Below are 27221 nucleotides of genomic sequence, written 5' to 3' on the forward strand. Positions count from 1 at the left end.
TTACTATTTTTTCAAAAACACGTGATTGGCACGTTGCACCATAGCGGTAAAACATGTGAAAAGCACTCAATGAGTTAAATAGCTTTAGAAAAGGGGCATGACTCTTTGATTGGCTTGCAGTGGTGTTACACCCAGCTTCATTCAATATTGTGAGATCCTTGCAATGGTTGTGGAGGTCATGAGTTGTTTGGAGATAAACTGTCAAGTTAGGATGGTAGGATGGCATGAACAATCAATTAAATTGCTGTGAAACATTACATGGCCTCTATATGAGAGATAAAACCCTTTTAATAATGCACAGAAAAGACCATTATTCAATATACAGTATATGCACAGTGATAACAATTCGTTCCAAACATAGAGTTCACAAATAGTTCTGTTTTTCCTCAAGATGCCAAAAATATAGTTTCTTCTTGTCCAAGGCAATCTGTAACAGTTTTGATTCTACAAATGTAAAATCCTGTTAAACAAAACCAGCAAATAAATGAACTGCTACATTATGCAGAGAGAAAAGGGTAAAGTGTTTAGAGCCCGGCCGATGTATTGGTCTGGCCGATATATATCGGACATTATTTCACTTTTTGGATGAAATCAGTATCTGCAGTTATGCAGACGATGTATCCCAATCATCCATAGGTGAACATTTTCAAACATGTTCAAAACTAGCAGATCTACAAGTTTACAACGCTGTACCATGCATTGTGCAGTGAAAAAATATTGGTCAAAACATCAGTGGTCTAGGCATCGGTCGGGCTCTAAAAATGTTGAAATGTGAGACCAATGCCTATAAAAATACATTGTGATGTTGCTCACCTACAAGGAAGATTAAACTGACTGCAACATCAAATTGTTATCCATACATACAAACATTTGATGGTAAAGACATTTGAATCATCACTGGCTCTGAGAACATTTACATCGAGATCGTGGTCACAGTATTCAACTCTATTTCAGTACAGTGGCCCTTTTAAAAAGGAGGGACAGACCATAAAGTATAGACCACAACAATACCATAACAAAATGTCTTCTTTCAGTCCAACTTGACTTGTAACAGTCAACATCTCACAAGAAATCCTGTTAAATCCTGCTAAACAAATAATTTTGCTATTGACTACACTGAAATGGCTAGATAACAAATGGCACCTCTTGCCTACATATTAAAATCCTCATTGTTAATTTTAACACTGAGCATGTATATATCTATACATAACAGGATTTTACTGTGTACAGCATTAAGAACCATGGGAATGCAGAAAATGTCTAATGCATTATCGACCATTATACAAATAGATTTTTTCTACAGATATACTATTTACAGGTTCAATGAGGACATTAAATATAAACTTAAATAGAAATCCAAAATATTAAATAAAATGGTATATAAATAGCCAATGTTTGTATTTGTTGGGAAAAAAAGTTAGTTTGTGGCAGTTTTGTAATTCTAAACAAAAAGCAAAGAGTAAAAACAAAAAAGGCTCATTTTAAAAAGGGGAAATTGACTAGCACTTTCTGACCAGGCGACGTTCCATGTACTATAGTCAGACTGCAGTTAAGGCATCAATGAGGCACATTTCTCCTTGTTTGCTATACCTCTTCTCCCAAGAAGAGTTACTAATGGTATTAACATGTTTCTGGAGACTGGGACATACACTCATATTTGACAAGCCATTTGCTGCAAGGGACATGGAGGATATTGTTCCCCAAAGAAAACGAGACAGGGATAAAGCAGGTTAACCTGTGATTCCAAGCTGTGAGACATTATCCGGTTACTAACTGGTGGATAAGGAATATCTGATCCAGGATTTAGGTTCTAAATGATTGTCATCATTCCCTAATCCATCATCAGGACTCACATCTTAATATTGGCATAGAGAGCATCAATCTGCTCTCTGAAGTGGCTGCGAATCTCATTCCTCTTGGCCTTCAGGGTGGGGGTCAGCAGACCATTCTGCACAGAAAACATCTCTGTTTGCAGTACAATGTCCCTCACCTGCAGAGAAGATGAACACACAGATGATACACAAACAATGTTTGATTAGAGCAGACAGATTGTCAAGGACTACAAAGAAGGCATGATGTAAATACATTGTCATATTATAAGTGAGTAGTTTACTAAAGTAAATGCACAATAATTACCTGTTCAAAAGACTTAAGTCCCCCTTCTTTCCCCAACATCTGAATGTCCTCCATAATGGCCTGCTTTACATCCTAAAATAGTCATGGCAAACAGTCAGATGAAAATATGTAACAATGCTTATCAAGTACATTTGGATCAGTAATGATGATACATATAACCTTGTTTTTGCAGAGTTCAGAGTAGGATCCCTCAATCCCTCTTTTCTTGGCCCAACCAGGTAAAAAGTCAGGATCAGGTACCACTATGCCCACCAGGCATGCCTTAAAACAGTGACATTATACACTATATTACAATGTTTGCAGTATATTTGTATTGAAGGCCAAATTATAGCCTTAATATATAGCTTAATGTTAAAACAAATATTCAGATTACAAAATTGCTCACCTGCAAGCTGTCACCGTGGACAAACACTTGAGCCACTGGATCACTACGATTGTAGATATTTTCAATTTTCTCAGGGGCAATGTATTCTCCTTGGGCCAGCTTAAAAATGTGCTTCTTTCTATCAATGATCTTCAATGTGCCATTCTGCAAAATAGTGGGGGGGTGGGGGTCATTGAAATAAGGGCTTACCATACTACATGCAAACAATGTCAAATTATACAAATCCAATTTGAACCATATATTTGTCAGGTTCGAGAAAATGCGACAATCCAGTCTCCTCTGCAATCATAGAGATGCTTACAGGTAGCCACTTCCCAATGTCTCCTGTGTGCAGCCAGCCTTCCTGGTCAATCGCCTCAGCAGTTTTCTCTGGGTCTTGTAGGTACCCTTGGAATACGTTTGGTCCTTTAACACACACCTAGCAAAGAAATATATAATATATCATAGAAGAAAATACAGTACAGTACATGACCTGCTGGAGAAGCAGCATGCCAGTTTAGCTGTAATCTAAACAAGTACAAAGTTAAGAGCAGTGATTTCTTACATTATAAGATCACCTTTGATCCATTTCAATCTGGCTAAAGCTCTCTTATTTCTAACCCGTTTTTATGTTGGATTTTCATTTGTGATTTCAATAAATCAACCTCCTTTTGTGGCCCTGACCCTCTCTCTGAATGTTCATTGTTGTACAAGGGTGAGAGCGAGTATGTGAAAGTGTGCTTATCTTGTGATAAGCTACTTCCCATATTCATTTATTTGATGGCTAACCAAACCACCCATCCTCACCTCTCCCTCCCCATTGGCTGCCAGGTAGTTCATTTCAGCCACATCCACCAGCTTGACAGAATTGCAGGGTAGAGGCGGCCCAACATGACCTGGAAAATATAAAAATGATAAAAGTCAAGTCAATATGGCATCAATTAACACAACTTGATTAAGCAACACCACCAGAAACGGCCATTTCAGTTTTCCACCAGTGCACATACTGTGTTATTGTGCTCATCTGCAGTAATATCTCCAAACTTGCAACTGCGATGTGACAATATTGATGTAATTACCTGCTGTCCAGTCCCCAGGCATTGACATGGAGCATCCTGCTGTACATTCAGTCTGGCCATAACCTTCATAAAACTGGGATGAAGGAGGACATGTTAGGAAGTTACATTTAGACACAATCACAGTCGACTATGAAAAGGAGTGACAACAAAAGAGGAACAGGCAGACATGCTAACCTGACAGCCGAGGGCAGCCCGTAGGAAAGTCAGAACGGTTGGGGACACTGGGGCAGCTCCTGTGATCATGAGCCTCACACGGCCACCCAGGCTAGCCTGATAAGAGCAACCAAACCAAGAACAATGTAAGATAATCTAAGATCTAAAAATCAGGAGTTTCAATTTCACTAATCGAGACACTGGTTCTCATTTATCATATCATAGCATTTTAGATTTGAACTAAAAAGCATTTTTATTTTATACTTTGGCTATTCAAAAATAGCAGATATACAAGCTCATAGCGCACACAATTTGCTTCTGGGGGTCCCTGGAACAACATATTTTGAGATGGGGGGGTCCGCAGCCAAATAAGATATCTTTAGAATCGGACTCAGGTCTTAATGGGTTAAAACTTATACTCCACAGAACACAACAGCTTCTTGTGTCAAAATATTTTTTTCAGGAGAAAATAAGCACTTCTTGGAGGAGCTAACACACTAGATGTATGCTTTCAATCACATACTGTAAATGGGGAACGTGACTCGTGATACAATAACAGAATGCTTTTATGGACCTTGAGGTGGTAAAAATGTGACTTTTACCTGAACTTTTTGAAAGATGAGTTTATCCCACATGCTGTCCTTTCTGACTATGCCACTTCTAAGCTCCGCTTCCTTCCTCCGGGTGGCAAAGTCTAGCAACCATCGCTTGAGCGGCGTGTTGGCCTGACCAAATATCTGGAAAGAAGACAACACCTCCCATTTTAGGCTTGCAGGAATCATCACCAAGTGTAACGGTTAAAGTGAATCGTACACAGTACAACCCTCTGTGTTAATTTTTCCATCTGACCTCCGAGAGTGACCCTCATGGGTCCATTCGTTTACATTTTTTATTTATTTTATTTTTAGAGTAGCCAATTATTTTTTACCCCTTTTTCTCCCCAATTTAGTCGTTATGCCAATTAATTCCTCCCCACACACATTTCTGTGTTGTCACTGCTGTCGTATCCTACTGACTCACCTGCCAGTGAGGAGCCCCCACCAGGAGGACGTAGAGCCTTCGTCCTACTCCTCCCGCCCAACACTCCCCGCTGACAGGTGCCGCCCCAGCCCGTAGGAGTACGTGCAATTACCATTATCACCCTTCCCTCCCCTGAACACGGGCCTATTGTGTTCTGTGTCGACGCTCGACAAAGCCGGATGCACCACAGTGGATTCAAACCCTCAACCTCTGTGGTGGTGGGCAGGGACTTTTACCACTGCGCCACCCGAGGCATTTGTTTATATTTGAGATAAATTAACGGAGTATTTTACTTTGTATTGCTGATAAGGATTTGTGTCTGACCTTATCAAACATGCGGTTGAGAAGACGAGGGACAACAGGGAAGACTGTTGGCTGCAGGGCCTTTAAATCGTCCATCAGCAGACGGATGTCCCCCTGGAAGTAGCCAATTCTTCCACCATGGATCAGGATGACACCCTGATTTAAATGGTAAACAATGTTAAATGGGAGTGCAGAATTGTCTAGCCACAAGGGGGCACTGTTCTGCAAAGAATCTATGTGTGTTTTAAATGTGCACTGCCAACTGCTGAGCCTGAAAATGTTCAGTTATTTTAGTGACACACAATCTTGAATCACAAATATTAACAATAGATCTGTACATCTGATAATGTATTTTATTCCATAGGTTTATAACACAATAGACTGTGGGACCATAGACCAAACTAAAGTGTCTGTAGTACAGTACCTCCAAGCTGAAAACAGTTGTGTTTATGGAAGAACATGCCGTACTAGCCACCATGTAAACATTTTGAGTTTGCATGTAAACACACACATCATCCCCATGATATTTCAGGGCAAATCAGCAAAAAAAATAACATACCTGCACAACCCGCTCAAACATGTGTGCTAGAGGGAGATATGACATATGAATATCTTGTACGCCCAGCATGCAGTGCACCTGTGGGACACACAAAAACACATGCACACACACTCACAGGTCAAGCAAGGCATACCTCTACAACCCTCTCAAACATATGGGCCAATGGCAGGAAGGAGATCAGTACATCTGTATTACTGGGCTCGAGAATGCCCTGGATCACACACACAAGTAAGACAAATGGAGAGTAGGAACAGAGAAGAAAAGATATAGGAAAATGACCACTAACTACTGACATGGATGAAGTACAATTGGTTTATTTGTCTCAGCATGCATTCAGCAATGTAATAATACTACTAATAATAATTAATGAAAATCTTTGACAACTTATGACATGCCCAAAATAGGGACACCATACAATGGTGTCCCTATTTTGGGCATGTCATTATATTGTCAAAACAAAAGTTGTCAAAGATTTTCAAAAATATCAGAAATGGCTCACCTACAAGCTCACAATGCGTCGCAGCTTGTAAATCAGCTATTTTCTATATTAATCGTACAACAAATTATATAGGGCTTAAGTGGTTAGGCATTTGAAAAGTGTATTCGGTCCGAGTACAGAATCTGAAACCCAAGGTAAGATTCTGAATAGTGTAAATGTACTAACATCATTCATATAACTAAAGATAAAAAGCTTTATATACTTTTGATAAGATCATTGATCCAATTCCAAAATTAGATGTTACTGTCAGACAGTTAATCTCATGTCTTTGTTTACCTCTGTTATTCTAATGAAAGCTGCAGTGTTGGAGATGACGTTTCCATGGGTAAGTATTGCACCCTTTGGGTTTCCTGTGAAGAAAACAGTAGTTGAATCGTATTGATGATATTCATTAGCTGACTACTACTTATAATTATATGTCATAATATAACATGGGTGGAAATTGTAGATCTACAAGCTCATAGCACATTGCAATGCGATGCGTTGTGAGCGTAGATTTGACAAAGAACATTGCTCTAGAGGGAGAAAATGAGGGGGCCAAAGATAGACCCGAGAGTCCCCAGTCAACAAAGTACTGTATATAGGGTTTAAGTGGTTAAGTTACTATATTGTATGTAAATATAATCTCCGTACCTGTGGTTCCACTGGTAAAGCAGATTAATGCAATGTCTTCTGGTATAGGGGGCTGTAACCAGATATCAAACAAATCGGAAAGTTAAACGATTTAACCCATACCAACAACATACAGTAGTACAGCAATTCATTTAAGCACTCTACTAATCCATTTGACAAGTGCTGAAGTCTAGTGCAAGTCAATTTAAACCATAACATACCATCTTCCTATGAGACGTACAGTAGATCACATAAAAATTGATACTCAAAGTTAAAATATGATTGCTTCACCTTAAATGGATTTGAGCTGATGTTCTCATTTCTTTACTTCTGTTAAATACCGTTTAAGTAAAGTATGTTAAATACTGTTCAATTAAAATGTGTTAAATACAAGTAAAGTGTGTTAAATACTGTTTAAGTAAAGTCTGTTAAATAATGTTCAAATAAAAAAAAGAGCAAGACTTGCACACCTATAAGGAGACAGGTGCCCAGTCCACACCAAGGATTTGCAACGCCACTCATTGCAACTTGCAACCAGTTGCAGCCGTCTGAATTGACCCGTTGCAGGTCGGTGCAGTTTTGGGATTCTGTTTGCAAGTGGTTGCAGTTGCTTATTGCATTGCGAATCATTGGTGTGGACTGGGCTTAAGAGACCAAGGGCCGATTAACAGAAGAAAAAACACCCGCACAGTGTCTTCAAATGCAAAAAAAAAAAAGGGAAAAACTTGCGTTTCCCGTTAAAAATATTTTTGCATTCGAAAACAGTGTGCGGGAGTTTAGGTGTTATGTGTGTCAGTCCAACGTACCGCTGGATTCTGATGGTTGGCTTCACCAATCGCCTGTGAAGACAAACATTTACCATACAATAAAACCTTTTGACAAATATGACTCAGTCCAACATCTTTTACATCTTAAGATATTTGTGACATACAAAACAATGAATACATGCAACAAAACAAATGAATAAATAGTAACAACTAAGTCAAATTAGTAAAAGTCTTGTTGCTCTCACCTCAAACGCGTTCAGGCTAAGAACCTCAATGCCACATTTCTTTCCCTGAGTCACCAGTTCACTGTCAAAGGCCTCCATGAGGACAATGGCTTTTATTGTGTGCTGCTTCTCACTGACGCAGTCAAAAATGAGCCTAGCCTTCTCTGGTACATCACAGATCACAGTGGAGATGTTAGCTGGAATCACAAGGAAGGACGCATATTGAATTGATCTTGATCAAAATAAAAGCTCAACAATAACAGAAAACAGGGTAATATGTGATCAGACTCTAGATGGTGTGGTGCTTTGCGAAGAAGATTTCAAGGTGCCCTCTAAACGTACCTTTCTCAAGAATATAGCCAATGGCTTCTGTGCCTAGTGTGTCATACAATGGAACTGCCACAAGGGAGTATGTGTAACAGGCCAGCTCTGAAATGGTCCACTGAAAAAGACAACATGGATCAGTCACAGTTGTGTACATTAAGTATCAATGTAAGATATACACTCTTGTGACTACACACAAAAATATATCAGCATCTCTACACTTTAAAAGTTAACATCTTGACCAATATATCCAGTGAAATGGAACAATGACTTGCAGTTATGACATATCAATAACAATTTTGCAAGAATTGAAGAGCTATGGATGCAGGACTTGACCATATCAACATTACAGAATATACCTGACACCAAAGAAGGTTCATGTTTCATTAAGAGGCTTAACAGTCACAAGCTTTAGGGAACATTTGTAGTTCAGGATGTTGTTCCAGCTGTACAGTAACAAATAAATATTCCTAAAAGTTTTCCCATTTGACTGTTACATTTGACCCAATACATTTTTCAGCTGATGCAAGTGGCCCACAGAAATAAGAAAAGCAAGAGTTTAGGAAAGGAGGAGAATTTAAAGTAAAAATTCAACAAAGCTCCTATTATTTGTAGTAATCTTACCTCTGGCCTATTCTGGCCAAAAATGCCAATATGTTTGTCTCCTGCCTTAGAGTGTCCTCTGTGCAGTAGAGCAGATCCGACATTCTCTGCTCTGTCGGCCACCTTGACAAAAGAGATCAAATAACTTAATAATAACTTAATGTTCCAACCAAAAATATCAAAACGAATACCGAACAACCGAGAAGCAAATTTCGCAAAAGTGTATATATTAGTTTCTTATATACACAAAAATATTTTAATAGATTTTTTTTAATAATTGACTATATAAATTAGACTAATTAACAATTCAAGTCCTGTATTATACTTGGATGTACAATGGTAGCCTGTAAAAATAGTCATAATAGCCGATCTAAAAGCTCAGAGCGTGTCGCATCACAACCCCTTCTGAACATGTAGATCTGCTATTTTCACTATTTAAAAAAATGTTTTAATTAATTAATTTATTAATTGTAATCGAGGCAAAAGTTTGAAATAACAGTGATATTTTAAGTCATATCGCCCAGCCCTAATGTATGGTATGATGACTGACGTAATTAGTTAACCAATACCTTTTTACATTATTACCCCACTAGTACATATTCAAGTCTTAGATACCCGTTTCCCATGGCAACAAGAGTATCTCACCTCTCTGTATGATAACCACTCATAAGGCTGGTTGGGTTTTCTTGATCCTAGGCAAGGTCCATTGTCTGTGAAGCAGAATTATCATAAAGTTATAACATTATTAACCACTTACTGTAAGCCCTTTATACTTCATTGTAGGACAAATATCGAACAATCTACAAGCTCACATTTCGTCCCGGTGCAAGAGCTTGGGAGTTTGTAGATCTGCTATTTTTGCTTTAAACATTTGGCCTATAATGACATGCCCAAAATAGGGACACCAGGCTGAAAGTTAACTTAATAATTAATTAATATATATATTTGTTTATATTATTAACTTATTCATTTAGTGGATATGATCTTGCTGAGAGAACAGTTCTTACTCGACACCCGTATCCCTCGTAGAAAGACCTCATACATGGTCTGTGCATCACTATAGTAGTAAACCATGGGTTTGTCGCTGTCATTCAAAAGGGACCTTCGCGCATATCCTCCACCCTGTGAGGAAAATACATTGTTAAAAATGGTACTACTACTTAAAAATACGTCTTCAAAAACATGTTAAACATGTCAGACCATTTCTGCACAGATATGCATTTCATGTTTCCTTTACAGTGTATGTTATCCCCATTTACATTCCATGCACAGGTGAAGAATACATTTGAAATGTTGCTGTATGCATCATCCCACCTTCAGCCTTGCTAACGGTAGACCATGCAACAGTCAAAAGTCCAAACGTTGCCAATTGAAACATGAATGTCCACTTTAAGGTACAGAGCCATATCCTTAAAGGGATAGTTCACCCTACTTTTTTTCCTATTGATTAGTCACCCCGTGGATATGTTTTTGTTTTTGTCGCATTCCGAAGCCAATAATTTGATGACCAGCGGACCGGGAGGCAGCGGTTCCGGTAGGAGACACCCTATCCCTTTAACCTGAGCTCAGGTTTTCTGTTGTGGAAAATATGAGAAGTGTTCAGTTGACGGAGTTCAGTTACAGTATGCATCATCATTATGATGATGAACCACCTAGAGAATATACAGCAAGTCTAACTCTTGCATGCATGAGTCTTCTGTTATTTTTTAAACCTATTGAACAGCACCTCTTATGAACCAAAATGATATGTTCACTGTCTAGACTCTTCACATCAGATTTTAAAGTTGCAATCTGTAAGATTTACATCCTACCCGGGATTCAAACACGGGTCTACCGCACAAGGGCCAACATTTCTACAGCAATAATATATAAAATACCTCTTGTCAACAAGTATAGCAGGTTTCCTACCCGAACACAGGGTAGGGTCTACATTTCTCAAAAGAAGAGCAGCGAGACCACCTCCTCAACCACCCCATTGTATTCGTCATATTGTATTAACATAGTGTACTAACATAGGAGTCGGGGAATCAGAAGTTCCTGGTTCACCGCCCAGTCTACATTATGTGTAGAAGTGTCCCTGAGCAAGACACTTAACCCCTTGTCTCTCGAGACAGACCGTTAGCTCACACAATTTTCTAATGCTTCCTCCCAACAGCCTAGCAGTCTGTTATTTTCTACAGATAAGAAAATAAAGCAGACGTCCCACCTTCCCCCACCTCTGTTTCACCTTTGCAGTTGTGTACATAATACAGTACCTACTGGAAACCCAAATTATAATTTCCTGTCGCAACTTTTGTGAGGTGGAGTTACAGTACATACTGTACCCTCTGTAGTATTCAAAGATTGTGTTGACTGGCTTGAGAGACTACTTAACCCCTAACTGCTCCCCTGGCGCAGGTAGTGCCTGCTGCGCCTAATAGTTAGGATGGGTAAAGGATGCAGAGGACAAATTTCATGTATGTGCAAATGTACAGTCACAGAAAATACCCTGAAGGAGTGGGGACTAAATTATAAATACAATTTTCTGATTGCAGCTTTAAAATCAGTCAGGTTCAGCCTCATACAAAAGCTCAATAAACCTGGCAGGACTGTTACAAAACAGACGACACAAATGGAGAGCCAGAGGCACTGTGACCTGCATGCTCACTCATTATAACATCGAGCCGCCTCAGGGCAGGGTGGTTTCAACGGTGCTCCTCAACCCTTTTTACCAACAGTCTATTCATGCAATAGAACCATGTGCACACGGCAGCCATTTTGCTCTTAGACACCGACATATTATGCGCTATGGATGTCACTGGCTTATACACCAATATTCCTTACGAAGAAGGCCTTAGCCCATTGTCATACGTCTTAGACCAGAGACTCCTCCTTGAAATAACTCATTTTATCTAAATCATGAAATTACTTTAAGTTTGAAAACTCTTTACTACTTACACGTCACGTGTGAGCATGGGCAGTCCTTGCTCTCCTAATTACACCAACGTATTCATGAATAAATAAAAAATCATTTTAGTGACAATGTTAGGGCTTTCTTTCTTCATATTCACAGGTATGGTAGGTCAATTGGAGGCATTCAGAATTAACATCAACTTAGAATGTCCTCCATAAAACTTTCATTAGTGGTAGAAATATTGGTCATTTCTAAATATAAATTACATTTTGTGAAATAAACTAAATTATAATTTGGCATGCTCATAAACAATATGTTATACTATACTGTAGGTCATGACGTGTTTCTTGAGGTTTGAGGGGGTAGAAACTGTACAGCCTTTAACCAGTTTCAACCCAGAGTCCCTATTTTGGGCATGTCATTATAACCAAAATGTGCAAAATAGCCAAACTACAAGCTCACAACTCATTCATTGAGGCGCAACACATTGTGAGCTTGTTGATCGGCTATTTTCGTTATTTGATGTATGAGAAAGTATAAAGGGCTTAACTGGTTTAAGAGAGGTGGTGAGCACTTCTACAAAGAGAAGCTTTTTGGATACATACCTTACAAAATTAACACCCTAAAAGGTTTATAAGAAGAGACTACTGGAAATGCTTCATATAAAATTGCCTACCTATGAGAATCTACACTAAGAGGAAAACTGTCTGTCCACACTTTAGTTTTAGCACCTTGTCTGGAGTCATCTCCGTCCATAATCCAATCACTGACTTAATCTTGCTCATGTAGGGTAATTGAGAAATCGAAAAGCAAGTTTTTAAAATATATATATATTTTCATGTCTTGCATACAGTATCAACATGAACAAAATCTTAAAGATTTTTTTTATAATCAACTAAATAAACTAGTCAAATTGGCCACTTAACCCTGTAATACTTTGTTGAACAACGATGGCGTACAAAAACTGTGACAATAGCATCTGCTATTTTCAGAATTAAAACAAATAATTGTAATCAAGGCAAAGTTTTGAAATAATCATGATATTGATATTCAGTCACATCTCCCAGCCTTAAGTCCAAGCATGAAAACGGATGTCACGTGACCATTCACATACACTGGGCATGCGCATACCGAGCATATCACATTTGACAGCCATTTGACACCATCCATGAAACAGTACTTGTAGTCACACAGCGCTTATACATTCAAAGAATGATTCCCCTTTCTGTGGTCACAGTAGATTTGTCTGCGAGTGCATCTGTGCTGAAAGACACATGACGGGCAACATAATACGCTACTGATGATTTCAGGTCTAGGAATAAACAGGAGTGTACAGTGTTATGTATATTATTTGCATTTTATACTTTCTTGTGTGTGTGAAGGAGGTTTACGCCTGCAATGTCCAAGCATTCACCTATGGTGCGGTCTACGACGGAGCGCATGTTCAGCCCACAACCCATTTTATTAACACCAAAATAAGAGTTTTAAACATCCAGCAAGCATGATGAGCGTGACTAAGGACAAGACACAACATGCCATGTCAACAATCCAGTTCCCTCGTTTTCAAACACACGTACATTTTCCTCATACCAAATAACAAATTCAGATGATACACGATGAATGTCATTATGTTCGTGGAAACGTTCATAAGTAGCCTACACTTTAAGATGAAATCCTATCCTATGTGTGCTGGGGCAACGACATGTCCAATTGCACATGGCTTCCAACATGAGTACCTAGATTGTGGTGGTACATAATTATAAGTAATAAGGCTGTTCAGGGGGGGCAAAAGTGAGCAGAACTGGTACTCTGTTACAGACAGTGCCCAATTCAGGCACTGTCTGTAACAACCAAGTCATTCATGAATGTAAGTAGGCTACATCCACGGGTGCCCTCATTTTTGTTGTTGCTCCTACCACATGCAGATGTAGTCCAATAGCGTTCCTCCTGTGCATGTAGGCAGTAGTAGCATTATGAAATGCTTGTACACTACATTTTCAAAAGGTCTCCGTTCCTGCCCGTCCACACTTAAGTGCAGTGACGACATTTTAAAAACAAAACAGGGTCAGCAGTGTTATCAAATGTCTCCATTTTATGGGGGCAGAAATGCTTGATTAGTGTGCATGACAGGTGCCAATGTAGCAAAAGGTATGCGTTTGAAAATGCAATACAAAAATGAATATCCTTAAAGTCGGCCATAACAGCCCTAAAAAAGATAGTCATTTTGTATTTTAAAACAAAATGCCTGACGCTAAAGGGTTGAACTGTGTACAGCTTGGGCCAGTAGATTTTACAGCAGAAGGAATGGGTTGTTGTCCTCTCCAGGACAGCATCCGCAGGTTATATTTGTCACTGTAACATGCAATAGCTTTGTAGTTGTGTTTGTTTCAGCACATTTTGCATAGTGTGGAGATATATTTCTCTGGTATGATCTTCAGATAAACTGAAATCTTCAGATAATGATATAACTGAAAAAGGCTGTATCTCGCTTCCTAAGCACTTTTTCGTTATTTTTTTTCAGAACCCAAGATATCATTATCTGAAGATTTGCAGCTCTATCCACTCCTTGTTTAACTTATAACTGAAAAAGGCTGTATCTCGCTTCCTAAGCACTTTTTTTTTACTTTGAAAAAAAAAAAAAATCGTACTGGCCAGAAATAGCCAGAAATAATTCAGGTACTCAATGAGTTAAGATGTCTCAATCATGGTCTCAGAGACACAGCTGTTTCCGTTTTGCACTGTATAATGCGTAGGAAGACTTTGTGTTGTTCTGTTTGCTACCTGTGCCAATTAATTAACAGCACCTGAAGGTCTTTTCCATGACTGTTGGTAATCCCTCTGACTGTAAATAAGCCGGACTGTCACAACTAGACACAGACAACGCAAATGGAAAGTCACTGTGTCCTGCATTCTCACTGTTTACCAAAACAGCCGCCTCAGGGCAGGGTGGTTTCAACTGTGCTCCTCAACCATTTGTACCAACTATCTATCCATGCAATAGGACCATGTGCACATGGTGGCTATTTTGCTTACTTACTGTATGTCATGCTTGTGGTGGAAAACCCCACCTCTTTGAGTCAGGTTATTAAAAATCCCATTACAGAGGTGCAGAGTTTTGCTGGATATCAAGATCCACAATACGTAACACTTAAATAGCTACAGTAACAAACAAAATATAGTATGGAATGTTTCATGCAGGGATTGTGGCAGTATACGATTAGCAAAAAAAGAAAACAAAGAAAACGCATGGAACTACACTCTAAAATAATAAAATGCATTGATTTGCCCATTGAAGTATCAAATTAACCTTCCTTTAACCAGTAAAAAAAAAGAGTTCAATTTCAAGTTCCAATTAAAAGAAATACACAAAACATGTTCATAGTGTAACTAAGCCTAAGTCTACAATATGACCTAACACGACCTCTGTATTATCAGTAGGCTATACTCTGGTCATTTGACTGCTGATAAGAGACTCTTATCATATTCGGGGCCAGCTCATTGCTTCTATGTGCTTTATCGTTGCGGTCGGACAGAAAGCTTGCATCTCAATATTTTGGAAATCAATGCCCTACTTTGCCAACAGTGTCACCCAGAAGTAACAAATAGCTGATCTACAAGCTCACAACGTGTCGCACCTTGAGGTCCTCCACATGTTGTGAGCTTGGGGGGGGGGGGGGGGGGTTGTGTAATAAAACTGACTGTGTGCAAGGGGCTTAACTGTCCTTGGTCAGTTCTCCTTGATACACACAGAGCAGTATTTCTTTTCTCTCCCAAGAAAGTTGAAAAAGTTCAGAACACAATGTCAAGGAAAAAAAGATGGAATTTGGATTCCGGTCCAAAACACAAATTTATGAACAAAACTTTAAAAGAGCAGACGTTTCAGAAGATCATGCTCTCTTCAATGCACATAAGAAAGTATGATGCGTTCTCTTCTTTAGCATGTGCAGATTTGAATTGTACTTTCTGATGATTTTCAACATTTTACTTACTTATAAAACTTTAAAACAAAATGTGACCAGTAGCACTGCGGTTCTTAGGAAAACAACAGAGGCCAGCAGGAGGCAATGCACATTTCACAGACTAGACAAGTCTTGGCATGCGAGCGGTGCGGTTGTTTGAACAGCACATTACTTGAATTTTACTAAAACAGATGTTACGAAAATAGAGTGAACAAAGCATAGCATGAACTGCTAAGTTAAAGTTCTGTTTCACAGCTTCCATTACTAGGTGCCAGTAGGTATACTTGTTCATAGTTTTTGAGTAGGCTAGTTACTGTGTTTAAAACCATGATGGCTGAAAGGAATGTGCTCTGTGCTAAAGTGCTTTTAGACGTAAACACATAAGTACTCACACATGTATACTCCTACACACAGAGAGAATACAGTATAAGATACCAGGAATGGAGAAATGGTGAATCAAGTTTACCACATTTTTACATTTAGCCTAATAGAATTCAAAAACAAAAATTAAATATGGGACTCATAACTTCACTAAAAATGTAAGACATATTGCAATAGTGTTACCAACTGCTAAAGACAAACAACTAGGGAATACAGACACCAGGGAACTAGGAATACTAGCAACTGATGGCTTACCAAAAACATGTTTCTCTCTTTCAATAGATTTTTTAAATAGATTTTTGACAAAATGACGTGCACATTACAAGACACATATTTAAGACAACATACACACAAAAAATGTAATAAAAACACAAGACAGAATCAACAACAAGCCAGCAACCAACAATTGTTTCATCATTTTCAATTAAAAAAAAAATACATGCATGTTTAAAGATTGCTTTAGTTGCAAAGGTGTGGCAACAGGATCGTACACCAACATAGCATGTGACTGTTGTAGGTGCAACAGAAGAGAACATCTTACCTGCACTTCCACAGACTGCATTGCGAGGTCACAAGGTGGTTTGAGGGCTTTGGGCCGGGTGGCGTACCAGTAGGTGGTGATGGCAGCGAAGGCGCCCATGCCCATTAGGGCATTGGTGGGCAAGTTCCGCACATAATTCCGAAAGTCGTCCAGCTCGGGAATACGCAGCTGCCTCAGGACTTCCTGAGCCTGCATGGCTTCTCTGTGCTGTTGGAAGAGGGAGGAGAAGATGAGGGGCCGTTTAAGGTAAAAAGCCGTCATCAGCAGCACAGTTTTTTCGCCACAATTTCCACAGCTGCAGCCTTGCTGCATAGAAAGTCAAGAAGCATGGCAGTGACAGAAATGTGTTCCATCACACAATGTCACCCATTTGGATCCGCACAGGCTGTCCTTGATTAACATTTTGACATACAACAGGCCAGATATGATGTTTCAATTACAGAGCACAATTTCTAAGAACCAAACCTACTACAAGAACTGTGTCTAGTGCCGTCATGTTGATCATACATTTCATTTCTATTTCTTCAAAAAAACAATAGACAATAGTGTCGTGCTATTCAACAGCTCTGCGGTTGAAATCTGACTAGGAAGTAGGGAAGGAAAGAAGTTCCAGACAGAAGTCTCCATGGCGCTATCAGGACACCAGGAACCAAAGCCACATCTGTCTTTTGTGGGGATGCGGGGAAGTGAGACTTCCTGCTTGGAATGCTTTGAAAATGAGCTCACTGGAATCTCCTGTGTTTACGGTGCATATGGCAGCCTCAGGGTTCCGTTCTACTCCAAAGTCAGTGAGTAGTACTGTACATCGTGTAAAGGTTTACAGGATTTACCATAACTTATTTTAAAGGAGGACTTCACCCATTTCAACCAGTCTTCATATAACTGGTCCTCGCACATTTTCAATAGGTTATCATTTTTGTCTACTCGGTATGTGTCTCAGAGGAGGGCTGTTGGCAGTTCACAAACCCACCTACCAGTGACATCATCAGTAGGTGGGTTGGTTAATTTCAAACAAGATTTCAAACTTTTTATTTTCTTTTAATGAGAGAACAATGGCTTCTATTATAACATGCCAACTTTCCAGGGATAGAAAGCCTGCGGTTTCTATTAGCTTAGATTCATCATCGATGATGTCACTGGCAGGCAGGTTTGTGAACTGCCCACAGCCCTCCTCTGAGACACAGGCCAAACAGACAGAAATGGTACCATATTGAACATTAGTGAGGACCAGTTATATGAAGATCGGTTGAAAATGGGTGAAGTCGTCCTTTCATTTGCACTGTAACACAGAGGATTTACTGTGTATGTGTTAGATTTGACAATACTGGAAAAAGCAAGGTCTTGCATCCACGGCAACGCTCCTTCCTACCTCAAGGAATTAGTCTCCCCACAACCCTCGACTCACAATCTCCGCTCTTCAAACACTAACCTCCTCAAAGCCCCCAAGACCAACCCACGTAGTACCATGGGCGACCGGGCCTTCTGCTCGGCCGCCCCCCCAACTGTGGAACGCCCTCCCTGCCCACATGAGAGGACCACAGTCGGTTGACTCTAAGAGAGGACTAAAGACCTGCCTTGATAACAAAGCATTTTTTTGCTACACTGGTTTTACCTCTAGGCTTTATGTGCTCGTGTTTTAAATGTTTTGTTTCAGTTTCTTGTTCATGTTTTTAGTGGTGTGATGATTCTTTTTATGCATTTGCTTATTGTAAGCACTTTGAGATTTTCACAAATGTAAAGTGCATTATAAATAAAATCCATTATTATTATTATGCACACCTGATCAGCTCAGAGACGGGTGCGTGGACAGGGATCAGACATCTAGAATACAATAAAATAACCTGCACACCGTCTACACTTGGACAATAAGGACAACTTTATTTAGGCAACGTTTCGGTCAATTGACCGAAACGGTCTATTGACCCTCTTCAGATGCCTGGAGAAGGTCTATATCTTATAACATACAAGGCTATGTTATAAACCCCTGCCTTAGGTCCTCATTCCAATCCTGCAGTGCCCATGAAGGAATGCTCAATTATGTGGAAACTTCATGTAACCATAAAACCTGCCCAGGTTTTCTCTGTAGCACACACACACACACACACACACACACACACACACAATTGTGTATGTGTGTAAAATTGCAGAATTATAGAGTCACCTCATTTGAACTCAAGTGTGAAAGGTAACAGTAGTGCAAAACTACAAAAAACGACCCGCCACTTCTATTATTATCACCAAGACTATGGCAGATGGGCTTCGCGCCAACTACAACCAAATACAGTAGAACAATTGGCAAATGGTAAACATTTCTAAACTGGCGCTGATTTCATGAAAAGATAAGCAAATATGAAACCGTTCAAAACAGTGAGGTTATATCAATGAGAAATTTTGGAAATAGTTTTGGTTTAAAGTCAAATAAAAAAGTAAATATATAGGTTATCATGTCACCATATCACTCAGGCCAAACCTGTGTAAAAGTTTCACAATACAAGCTTCACGTATCAACACTCAACACTGATGAGCGTTCCAGTCTGTTGCAGTAGAAGACGAAAAGCATAAAGCGATGCAACTTGAATATTGATTCTTAATACGAAGTAGGTCCTACTACTGTATATCATGCAATATGCAGGCACATTTAGAAGTGAATCAAAATATACTTACAACAACAACACAGTACAGTAGATGAGAATAAGAAATCTAGCCTAAGGGAAAGAAGAATAGGTGTCTTTAAGGCTCTGTGTAGCAGCAGTTGGTAATAGAAGGGTCTCGAACTAACCTCTAATAGACCTCTGATTTTCTCACAACTATGAATAGCAGAACACACCCCCTTCCAAACAGAAATACAGGTGCATTAGACAGCAACACTAAGCCAGTCACTGGAGCACAATTCAGAGTGTATGTTCATTCAACCCCACAATGTAATTCAAACCCACTAGACATCAATGAATTGACTGATCTGGGTATTAAGTAACAAGACAAATCATATAACCTATATGTCAGGATCCTTTCAAGTTCACAGAAGAAAGTAATATGTACTACTACCGATGTACATGGACTAAAATTGGCAATCACATTGATTTAATTACCAATGCCCTCATCACACTGTGCACAATCTGTGCCATTCTTGTGCAGCCAAGAGTTTCTAGCCTTTTTCTAATGCTCCTTTATCTAGTGGAATTAAGAAATGCAGCATTTGCTGATGCCTCTACCCTTCCATTCTGCTTCCATGCCAATGTTTCTACTCTCTTTATGCATGTAAAAAAAGAGAGCTACCGAGAGCTTCTTTACCAACTGTGCAGACACCAGGAAGTCCATGATACAAAATAAAGCTGGTTCATAGTTGAGTGATAACAAAATAAATTGTATTTTCCCAAATAATAAACTGATATCAACACTCCTTGTGATGCTGCTACGCAAATGTAGCCATAAAATGTCTGAGGCAACTTAATCAATAACATGTGGAATATATCCACCAGTAATATCCATATCCACCAAATATAGAAGAGGCATTCATTCTTGAAGTAACTAATATTAAGTGCAATATCGAGTGCAACCACCTCTGAACCAGCCCAAAACCAGATTTGATGCAATATATACACTTGTGCATTGTGTGTGTGTGTGTGTGTGTGTGTGTGTGTGTGTGTGTGTGTGTGTGTGTGTGTGTGTGTGAGAGAGAGAGTGCATGCTCATGCATTTCTGTCAGCTGGCCAAGAGTGGGGGACATGCCATGGGTGTCACATGGTCAGCAGTGTGAGTGGTTTGAGGCGAAAGGTAACCCTCACAGCCCTCCCCCAACACCACCACCACTCTCCATACTTGGCCTGGGAGGGTGACAAGCCAATGGCAGTGCTAGCCTGCCAGTCACCCCACTCGACAGCAAAACACAAGACTGTGGAAAGGGGGGGGGGGGATGGGAGAAACCAAGCTGATCTGTTTGACACAAAGCAGAACATCAAGAATACAGATCAGCCAGCAGTTAAGGATGGAAGCACACTTTGCTCAACAGACAGTCACCACGAACCCAAGAGAGGAAGTTACCAAATCAGACACTTAAACGAGTGGCAGACTGTAGCTGATAAATGATGCCCTAAAATGCAATCATAAAACAATTATGTTATCTATAACAAGGCTTGTAAATCCACCCATATTATACTGTGTAAACTACAGCATACTATTTAAATTGTTAACAAGAAATGTGCTTACAGTCGTTACTGGCTAAGGAGACTTGCAAAGACTTTTTTGAGAGAAGATAAAAATCAGCTAGCTGTACATCTGAAAATCTGAGTTAAGTAGGGCCTGTTGCCCTGTTCCTGAGATTATAGAGATTGTCAACTAGGGTGTTGAGAGTCAATTTAAAAGCCTTCTGATCCACTGAAGCTTGTTATTACTGCCTGCCGAATGGGGGATTAGCACTAGGGTCCTTAAACATACTTAACTTAATCCCAACCTCTCCAGGATCCGCGAATCCGCCAACTAAATTACCCATCATAATCTCATCAACTCTTTCTCAAAGTCCAGTTCAGGCCCTAAATTGCATATCATGCTTACAGTATTGTCATACACAATTAAGAACGCATTCCCATCAACCATATAAAAAATAGCAACTTTATTTTCTACACAATGGAAAAGGTTATGCAAACTGTTACTGGGCCTGGCAGCATCAATTCAGAGTAAAAGAACATAGAAACATTGATGAAGTTCTTATTTGGTCAGCAGATCTAACAAGATCCTGTTGAGAGTTCTGTTGTGGTTGGTCAATAGTCAATATCTCATTGATAATTCAACAGTCTTACAAATAGCACAGCATGCTCTAAGAAGAAGGGTAGGTCAATATTAGCCTGTGTAACAACGTGTAGCCCTATACATTCACCAAATACATTTACCAAAATTAGAATAATCGCTCATTCATTCTTTGTCCATGTCTCTCACCAGATGAAAATTAGCTATTTTGGTTGTACGGCAAAGTATAAATTGGGCTCAATGCACAACTCTTTCCACCCCACCCCCAATTCCATCCTTGCTTTGGATACAAAGGATGACCTTGGGTGGCAAGATTCTGTGTCCAAACACAGACGTGAGACCTGCACTGTTGGTCACATGACATGAGTGCAGACTGAGTCATGTATGGGGAGGGGTGGAGTAGTGTGGGATCTCTGAAATGGAGCAAAGGTCATTCATCAACTGCTGCACAGTGCAAGTGTTGAAATGACCTCAAGAATGACACTTGTGCATATTGACCACTGGTGTCATTTATATACCACTAGTGCCATGCCATTTATACATCACTGCAAAATGCAGGCAGTGAGAAACATCCTCCAATCTGTCCAGTGTAAACGGCACACACTTAAGAGCATAACATTGAGGCAGTAGCCTCAAATTAAGGTTTTCCCTGTGGTGTTCCAAATAAATTGAACACCACAGGATTATTTGCAAATACATTTTGTAGAAAATGTGAATTTTGCCTTTTCAGGTGGTGAGTGTCATGAATCTTTCTTTGATGAGACCAATATCAGTAGTTTACTAAAGCATATAGGAGCAAGGTTTGATAACACACTTTTACTTGCACTCATGCAAAACTACACTTTTACTTGCACTCATGCAAAACTACAAACAGGAAAATTTTCTCTTGAAAATCTGTTATTTTCAAAGAGCGACACTGTCATTCGTTGAATTACAAAATAGGCACTGAATTAGTAGCTGGCAAGCACCAGGAAATGAAATCATTCAACAGTCAAACATATCAATACTACAACCAAATACTTATCATTTCCTAATCTTACACACGCGAGCCAACTTCCTGTTTCACAGTGGCAGGCAGGTCAAAGCCACAGTTGAGTGGGAAGTGTTGTGTAAATAATGGCAGGCTTACTTGCGCTGGCCTGAGGCTTTCGTCCGGTAGTAACCCCAAGACAGACACATAGGCTGGCTGCAGCGTCACAACATCATGACACAGGCAGCCAAAAGTAATGATGAAGCCCATGTTGTTCTTGACTGGACAACTATCTAGTATTACTTAGAAGAGTTCCATCTGATGAAAGCCATTACTGGATTATCTGGCAACTGTCAAAATCATATCATATAGGGTATACATGCAAATTAATATTATAATCACACATATTAAGTAGTTATTGTTTTTCATGGAGTTTAACATAGATTACAGCTCCATTGTGCAATACATGACCCCCACGAAAAAGAGAGATAAGCTGGATAAAGAATAGAGCCTACAGTATGCCACTGTATAGAAAGAACAAAAGCTATTGTAATGATGTACACAATAGATTTTGAGATGCAGGAAAAAATTACATAGCTCAAATTTCAACTGGACCATGAAGTATAATGTGTAGGTACACTTGGGATGCCACACTGAAAGGGAAGGCACACTGAAGGGGACATTCTATTCTTCACGCATCTGCGATTAAGCTATGTCAATGTCATAGTGATGCTTTCAATCACTGCAGCCAGTAAAAACAAGAACAAACCTACAGTATGTACTGTAGCTGTTGTGGCTGTGAATGTTTGTAGGGGGGAATAAAACAGACGGTGATCTCAAGTCAACAGAAATAAAGACATAGTTTAGGTATAACTCAAAACCTAAAATGATGTGTGTTTTTTTAGAGGGGCAAACAAAAACTGACATTCAAGCTACATTCCACAGATTCCTGTCATGGGATCTTTGCCATAAAACGTGCTGCTCCACAACTGTCTGACCTACTTTTGCACCATCTACCACCACCCTATACCTAGTACCACCTATAGACCTATAGCTACTGCCTGTTTAACATCAATACACTTCCTGCTTGAACCTCACTAACAATATTCAACTTTATATAATCCGTTTAATTAAAAAAATAATACATATACAGTAGGAGATCCAAACCGATCACGTATGTTTCAATCACACAGGTCAAATAAGCACATTATTCATCTGATCCATCTTCTGTTGGGTTGTTTTTATAGCTGGCAACATTCTTAATCCCATAGACGCCACGTACAGACATGACGTGGTGTCTCCTCGTACAGCCTCGTAACCTATAGCATGCCTTTGGTTGCGACCATAGAGTTATAATATATCGGTCGCCACCCTTCCATCTAATCTAGTGTTTTGTTTCTATACATTGGAAGTTTAAACTTGATCCAAAATAGAACGGAAAACATGGCATGGCATACTTTATACAAACATTAACTTAGTTGTACATGATCAAACTTAGGCTGGCTATGTTACGAAATAGCAACAAGTGAGAGGACCAAAGTAAAAAAAAACAGTCATCCTTTAAGTTTATTAGAGATCATGGGCGCCTTCGCGACATACATCGATTCGTCAATGCTTGCATTGTTTCCTTTAATTCGTTGCAATATTGAGTTAAATGGCATCAACCGTCGCCTATTACACGCATACCAAGTGGTAGCAGTAGCACGCTTCCAGTTCCAGCGCCTTCTAAACAAAGCAGAATGTCACACTAAACTCTGCCATGTCTTCCACCTCCTGGCATTAAGCAGAAACTTTGTGCGCAACTGGCGGGGTTTGTTAGTAAATGACAGTGGTGGAAACCAAGTAACGAAGTACATGTACTCAAGTACTGTACAGTTTTGAGGTTTGTTTTACTTAACTGGAGTATTTCCAATTTTCAGTACTTTAACCTCTACTCCACTACATCTCAGAGGCAAATATTGTACTTTTACTCCACTACAGTTATATGAAAACTTAAGTTACTTTTTGATTATTATTACAAAACACACAACCACTTCAACCCATTTTGGCCATTTAAAATTAGCCTATCTACAAGCTCACAATGCGTTGCATCGGGCTATTTTAAAAAGGATTTGTATAGATTTGAAAACTTCTGAAACGGGACATTCTGCAAAATGAGTACTTTTACTTTTGGTACTTTAAGTACATTTTGATACCAATACTTTAGTACTTTTACTCAAGTAATTTTTTAATTCCGGGCTTTCACTCGTAACAGAGTATTTCTACATTGCGGTATTATTGATACTTTTACCTAAGTAAAACATTTGAGTACTTTTCCCACCACTGATAATAGGCCTACGTGTTGATTCACGCCGCATCAACTTCATGTTACTTCCAGTGTTTAGGTTAGCGGTTCATGCAGTGACATTATCGTAGCCTACATAGAGAAATGCGACTGAAGGAAAAGTCTGATTTATACATCATGGCTTGAGCATAGCCAGGGTACGGAGTACTGACTGTCAACAACGTCAGAAACCCCGATCAATGTAGAGCGCAATATAGCACGAATCACTGCACGTTTGTAACAGGCCTACTGATCCACACAAACGTGTAGACTACTTGGAAAAGTGAGAGCACAACAATTAGACCTGCGAAATGGCAAAAATGACCAACAAACAAACCTGTGATGCGAAGCAGTTCCGAGGGCTGGAGCCACACAATCTTTAAGGGGCTGGAGCGCGTCAGGCTGCATTGTATTCCGTTTGTAGAATGCTTGGCCAATCAGGGAGCGTCTCAAGTGTGTTTTCCTGTTGCCTTTGAGAGGCTGGTTGTCATTGGTCAATATGTTGTGGCCATCAATGTAAGGTTTATTTATTTATTTTTCGAATAACCCGATTAACCCATAGAATTAACGCACTAAAGGTCCTTGCACACTGGTGCGTCTTTTCGTTGCGTTTTTTTTACAACAATGAAAAAAATTGAAAAAACAATGAAAAAAAAAAAACGCAACGAAAAGACGCACCAGTGTGCAAGGACCTTTAGAGTGCTTGGTAACGGTTTACTGTCAGCTAATTATGGTGTAATTATTTTGTAATTAGGCCAGGGTAGGCTACTTAGAAAATGATTGCTTTATTGATAATACATTCTAATTCACGGGGAATATTAATGTAGGCCCTAGTTAATCAGGAACAAAACAATAAGTCTGGGGGAAAAAAATATTTTTTAATGAGAATATTAGGAGGGTCTTGTTATGAAATAACCATTTTAATAACAGCATAGCTACTTATAAAATAATTACGGGGCAGCAATGTTAGTTGAGTTGAGCAAGTAGACACACATAATAAGCCCATGATTTTTATGCTGAAAATAAATAAATAACTATGACCACCTTTTTTGTAATGCCCAGACTTTTTATGTCCAAAAGGTTAACGCCCCCCTTTGCACAAAAATATGAACGGTTCCAGCCTGAGAGCTTCTGAGTCACACAGCAAACTTAGTCAATCATTATGGTTAGCCAGTGCCATCTGGTGTCAAGTAGGCCACATTAATGTTTTTTTTTTTTTCACGTCATGTTTAATGCGCCAACTGTCTTACATAACATAATCATTATAGCCCCCAGTCCCAAATGAAAATAAAGTTCAAATAAATAAATACAATTAAAATAAAACAAAAATATCGTTTTAATGTAAAAAAGAAATGGTTAAAGGAGGAGTTCACCCAAAAAATTACTTATTTTCTATCAATTGCACACCCTATGAAGCCTTGAATCCATGGATTCTTTTTTGTTTTTGTCGCATTCCTAAGCTAATAATTTGATTCCCGTCTCCTACCGGCTAATGTATTGTAGGAGACACAAAGTAGATTATTTGTGTCTCCTACCGGAAATACACACGGTCATCAAATTATTGTCTTAGGAATGCCACAAAAACAAAAATAAATCCATGAAATCAAGGCTTCATGGGGTGTGTAATTGATAGAAAATTAGTCATTTTTTGGGTGAACTCCTCCTTTAAGGACCCCCTTTCACAAATTTTAAGAGAGGTAGGCTATAAGCATCTATATTGAGTTTAAGTTCGGTTCCAAGTAGGCCTGGGTATGCTCTGACAGCTCTATCTATAGATAGGGTTGGTTATATTAGTTAGACTAAAAGCTGCTCTATGTAGGCTACGTTTTCTGTCCTACCCCAGATTTGAACCTGGGTCTCCTACTCAAGTACTGACATGTTACCACTGAGCTAATATAGCCTGCCTGTTTGCTCTGGGGAGAAATAGCTATTTTGACCTTCAGGTCAAACCTCGTGTCAAACCAGAAACAGGATTGTGTCAAAGGTTGTGAACCTAAACATAGGACACAACTCAGTAGAGGAGCTGGGAGACCAAATACATCCACCCGTCCACAATTGTATATGTTATATTGTATTAACATACTCTGCCATAGCCTACTGATTGAACTAAATACCATTTTATTCACTACAACAAGTTACATGATAATACCGCTTTAAGTTGAAAAAGTGCAAAAGTGTGGCGCCTATACCATAGAATCTAATTTCATAGATTGTGTGTGTGTGTTCACTGGTAAAAAATCACATGAAATGATACTGTTTAGGCTAGATAAAAGACATCTAGACACTTTCTGCATGCTCAGTCGTTTTGCAGCAGCCTAGGCTAGAGATAACCTTTCAAATGATGTTTAGAATTACAATCTTCACATACAAGCCTATACCACAAGAGGGAGCCTACACACACAAAACCCTGACACCACAACTACTGCCATTCCCAGAGCAAATGGACATAGTCAAGTTTAAATCATTACAGACAAAATATTTCTATGTTACCTTCATTATTTACAAAGCATATTAGTATAGGCCTACTACTCAATGGTATCATCCCACTGGCAAATTTCATAGATTTAATATGCCGCTTCATTCTTTGTAATGCCTCAAATGTTGTTTTTCCTTGATGGATAGGGTGTGATATTTTATTGTAATTCGTAAAAAAAAAAAATGGTCCTGCATCCCATATCTGAATAATGCATTTAATTGACAGTACTATTAGCCTACATTTTTTTTAAACAATATTTATTTTTATTATTTATTTATTTAGCCTCTTAGGA

General features: G+C 39.2%; 1 protein-coding gene across 4 annotated transcripts; it reads right to left on the minus strand.

Moving 5' to 3' along the window:
• Positions 1 to 73: 73 nt before the first annotated feature.
• On the minus strand, positions 74 to 24866 carry acsl1a (acyl-CoA synthetase long chain family member 1a). Of its 4 annotated transcripts, none has more exons than XM_080412555.1 (21): positions 24791 to 24866; positions 16418 to 16624; positions 9651 to 9765; positions 9289 to 9353; positions 8665 to 8766; positions 8059 to 8158; positions 7738 to 7913; positions 7532 to 7564; positions 6747 to 6798; positions 6390 to 6463; positions 5615 to 5692; positions 5077 to 5211; positions 4335 to 4469; positions 3754 to 3849; positions 3580 to 3652; positions 3308 to 3396; positions 2823 to 2939; positions 2522 to 2665; positions 2296 to 2397; positions 2137 to 2208; positions 74 to 1990 (listed from the first exon to the last, which is right to left on the minus strand). In XM_080412555.1, the coding sequence occupies exons 2-21, from the start codon at positions 16610 to 16612 to the stop codon at positions 1850 to 1852; spliced, it is 2094 nt and encodes a 697-aa protein (XP_080268681.1). In that variant the 5' UTR covers positions 16613 to 16624; positions 24791 to 24866; the 3' UTR covers positions 74 to 1849. The 4 variants fall into 4 exon arrangements, with proteins under 4 accessions (XP_080268681.1, XP_080268684.1, XP_080268682.1 ...); XM_080412558.1 differs by lacking the exon at positions 5615 to 5692 and adding an exon at positions 5748 to 5825; XM_080412556.1 differs by lacking the exon at positions 24791 to 24866 and adding an exon at positions 19082 to 19196.
• Between the last annotated feature and the right edge of the window lie 2355 nt (positions 24867 to 27221).

Source organism: Gymnoscopelus braueri (genome assembly GCF_963280865.1).
Source record: "Gymnoscopelus braueri genome assembly, chromosome: 2".
NCBI classification, from domain to species: Eukaryota; Metazoa; Chordata; class Actinopteri; order Myctophiformes; family Myctophidae; genus Gymnoscopelus; species Gymnoscopelus braueri.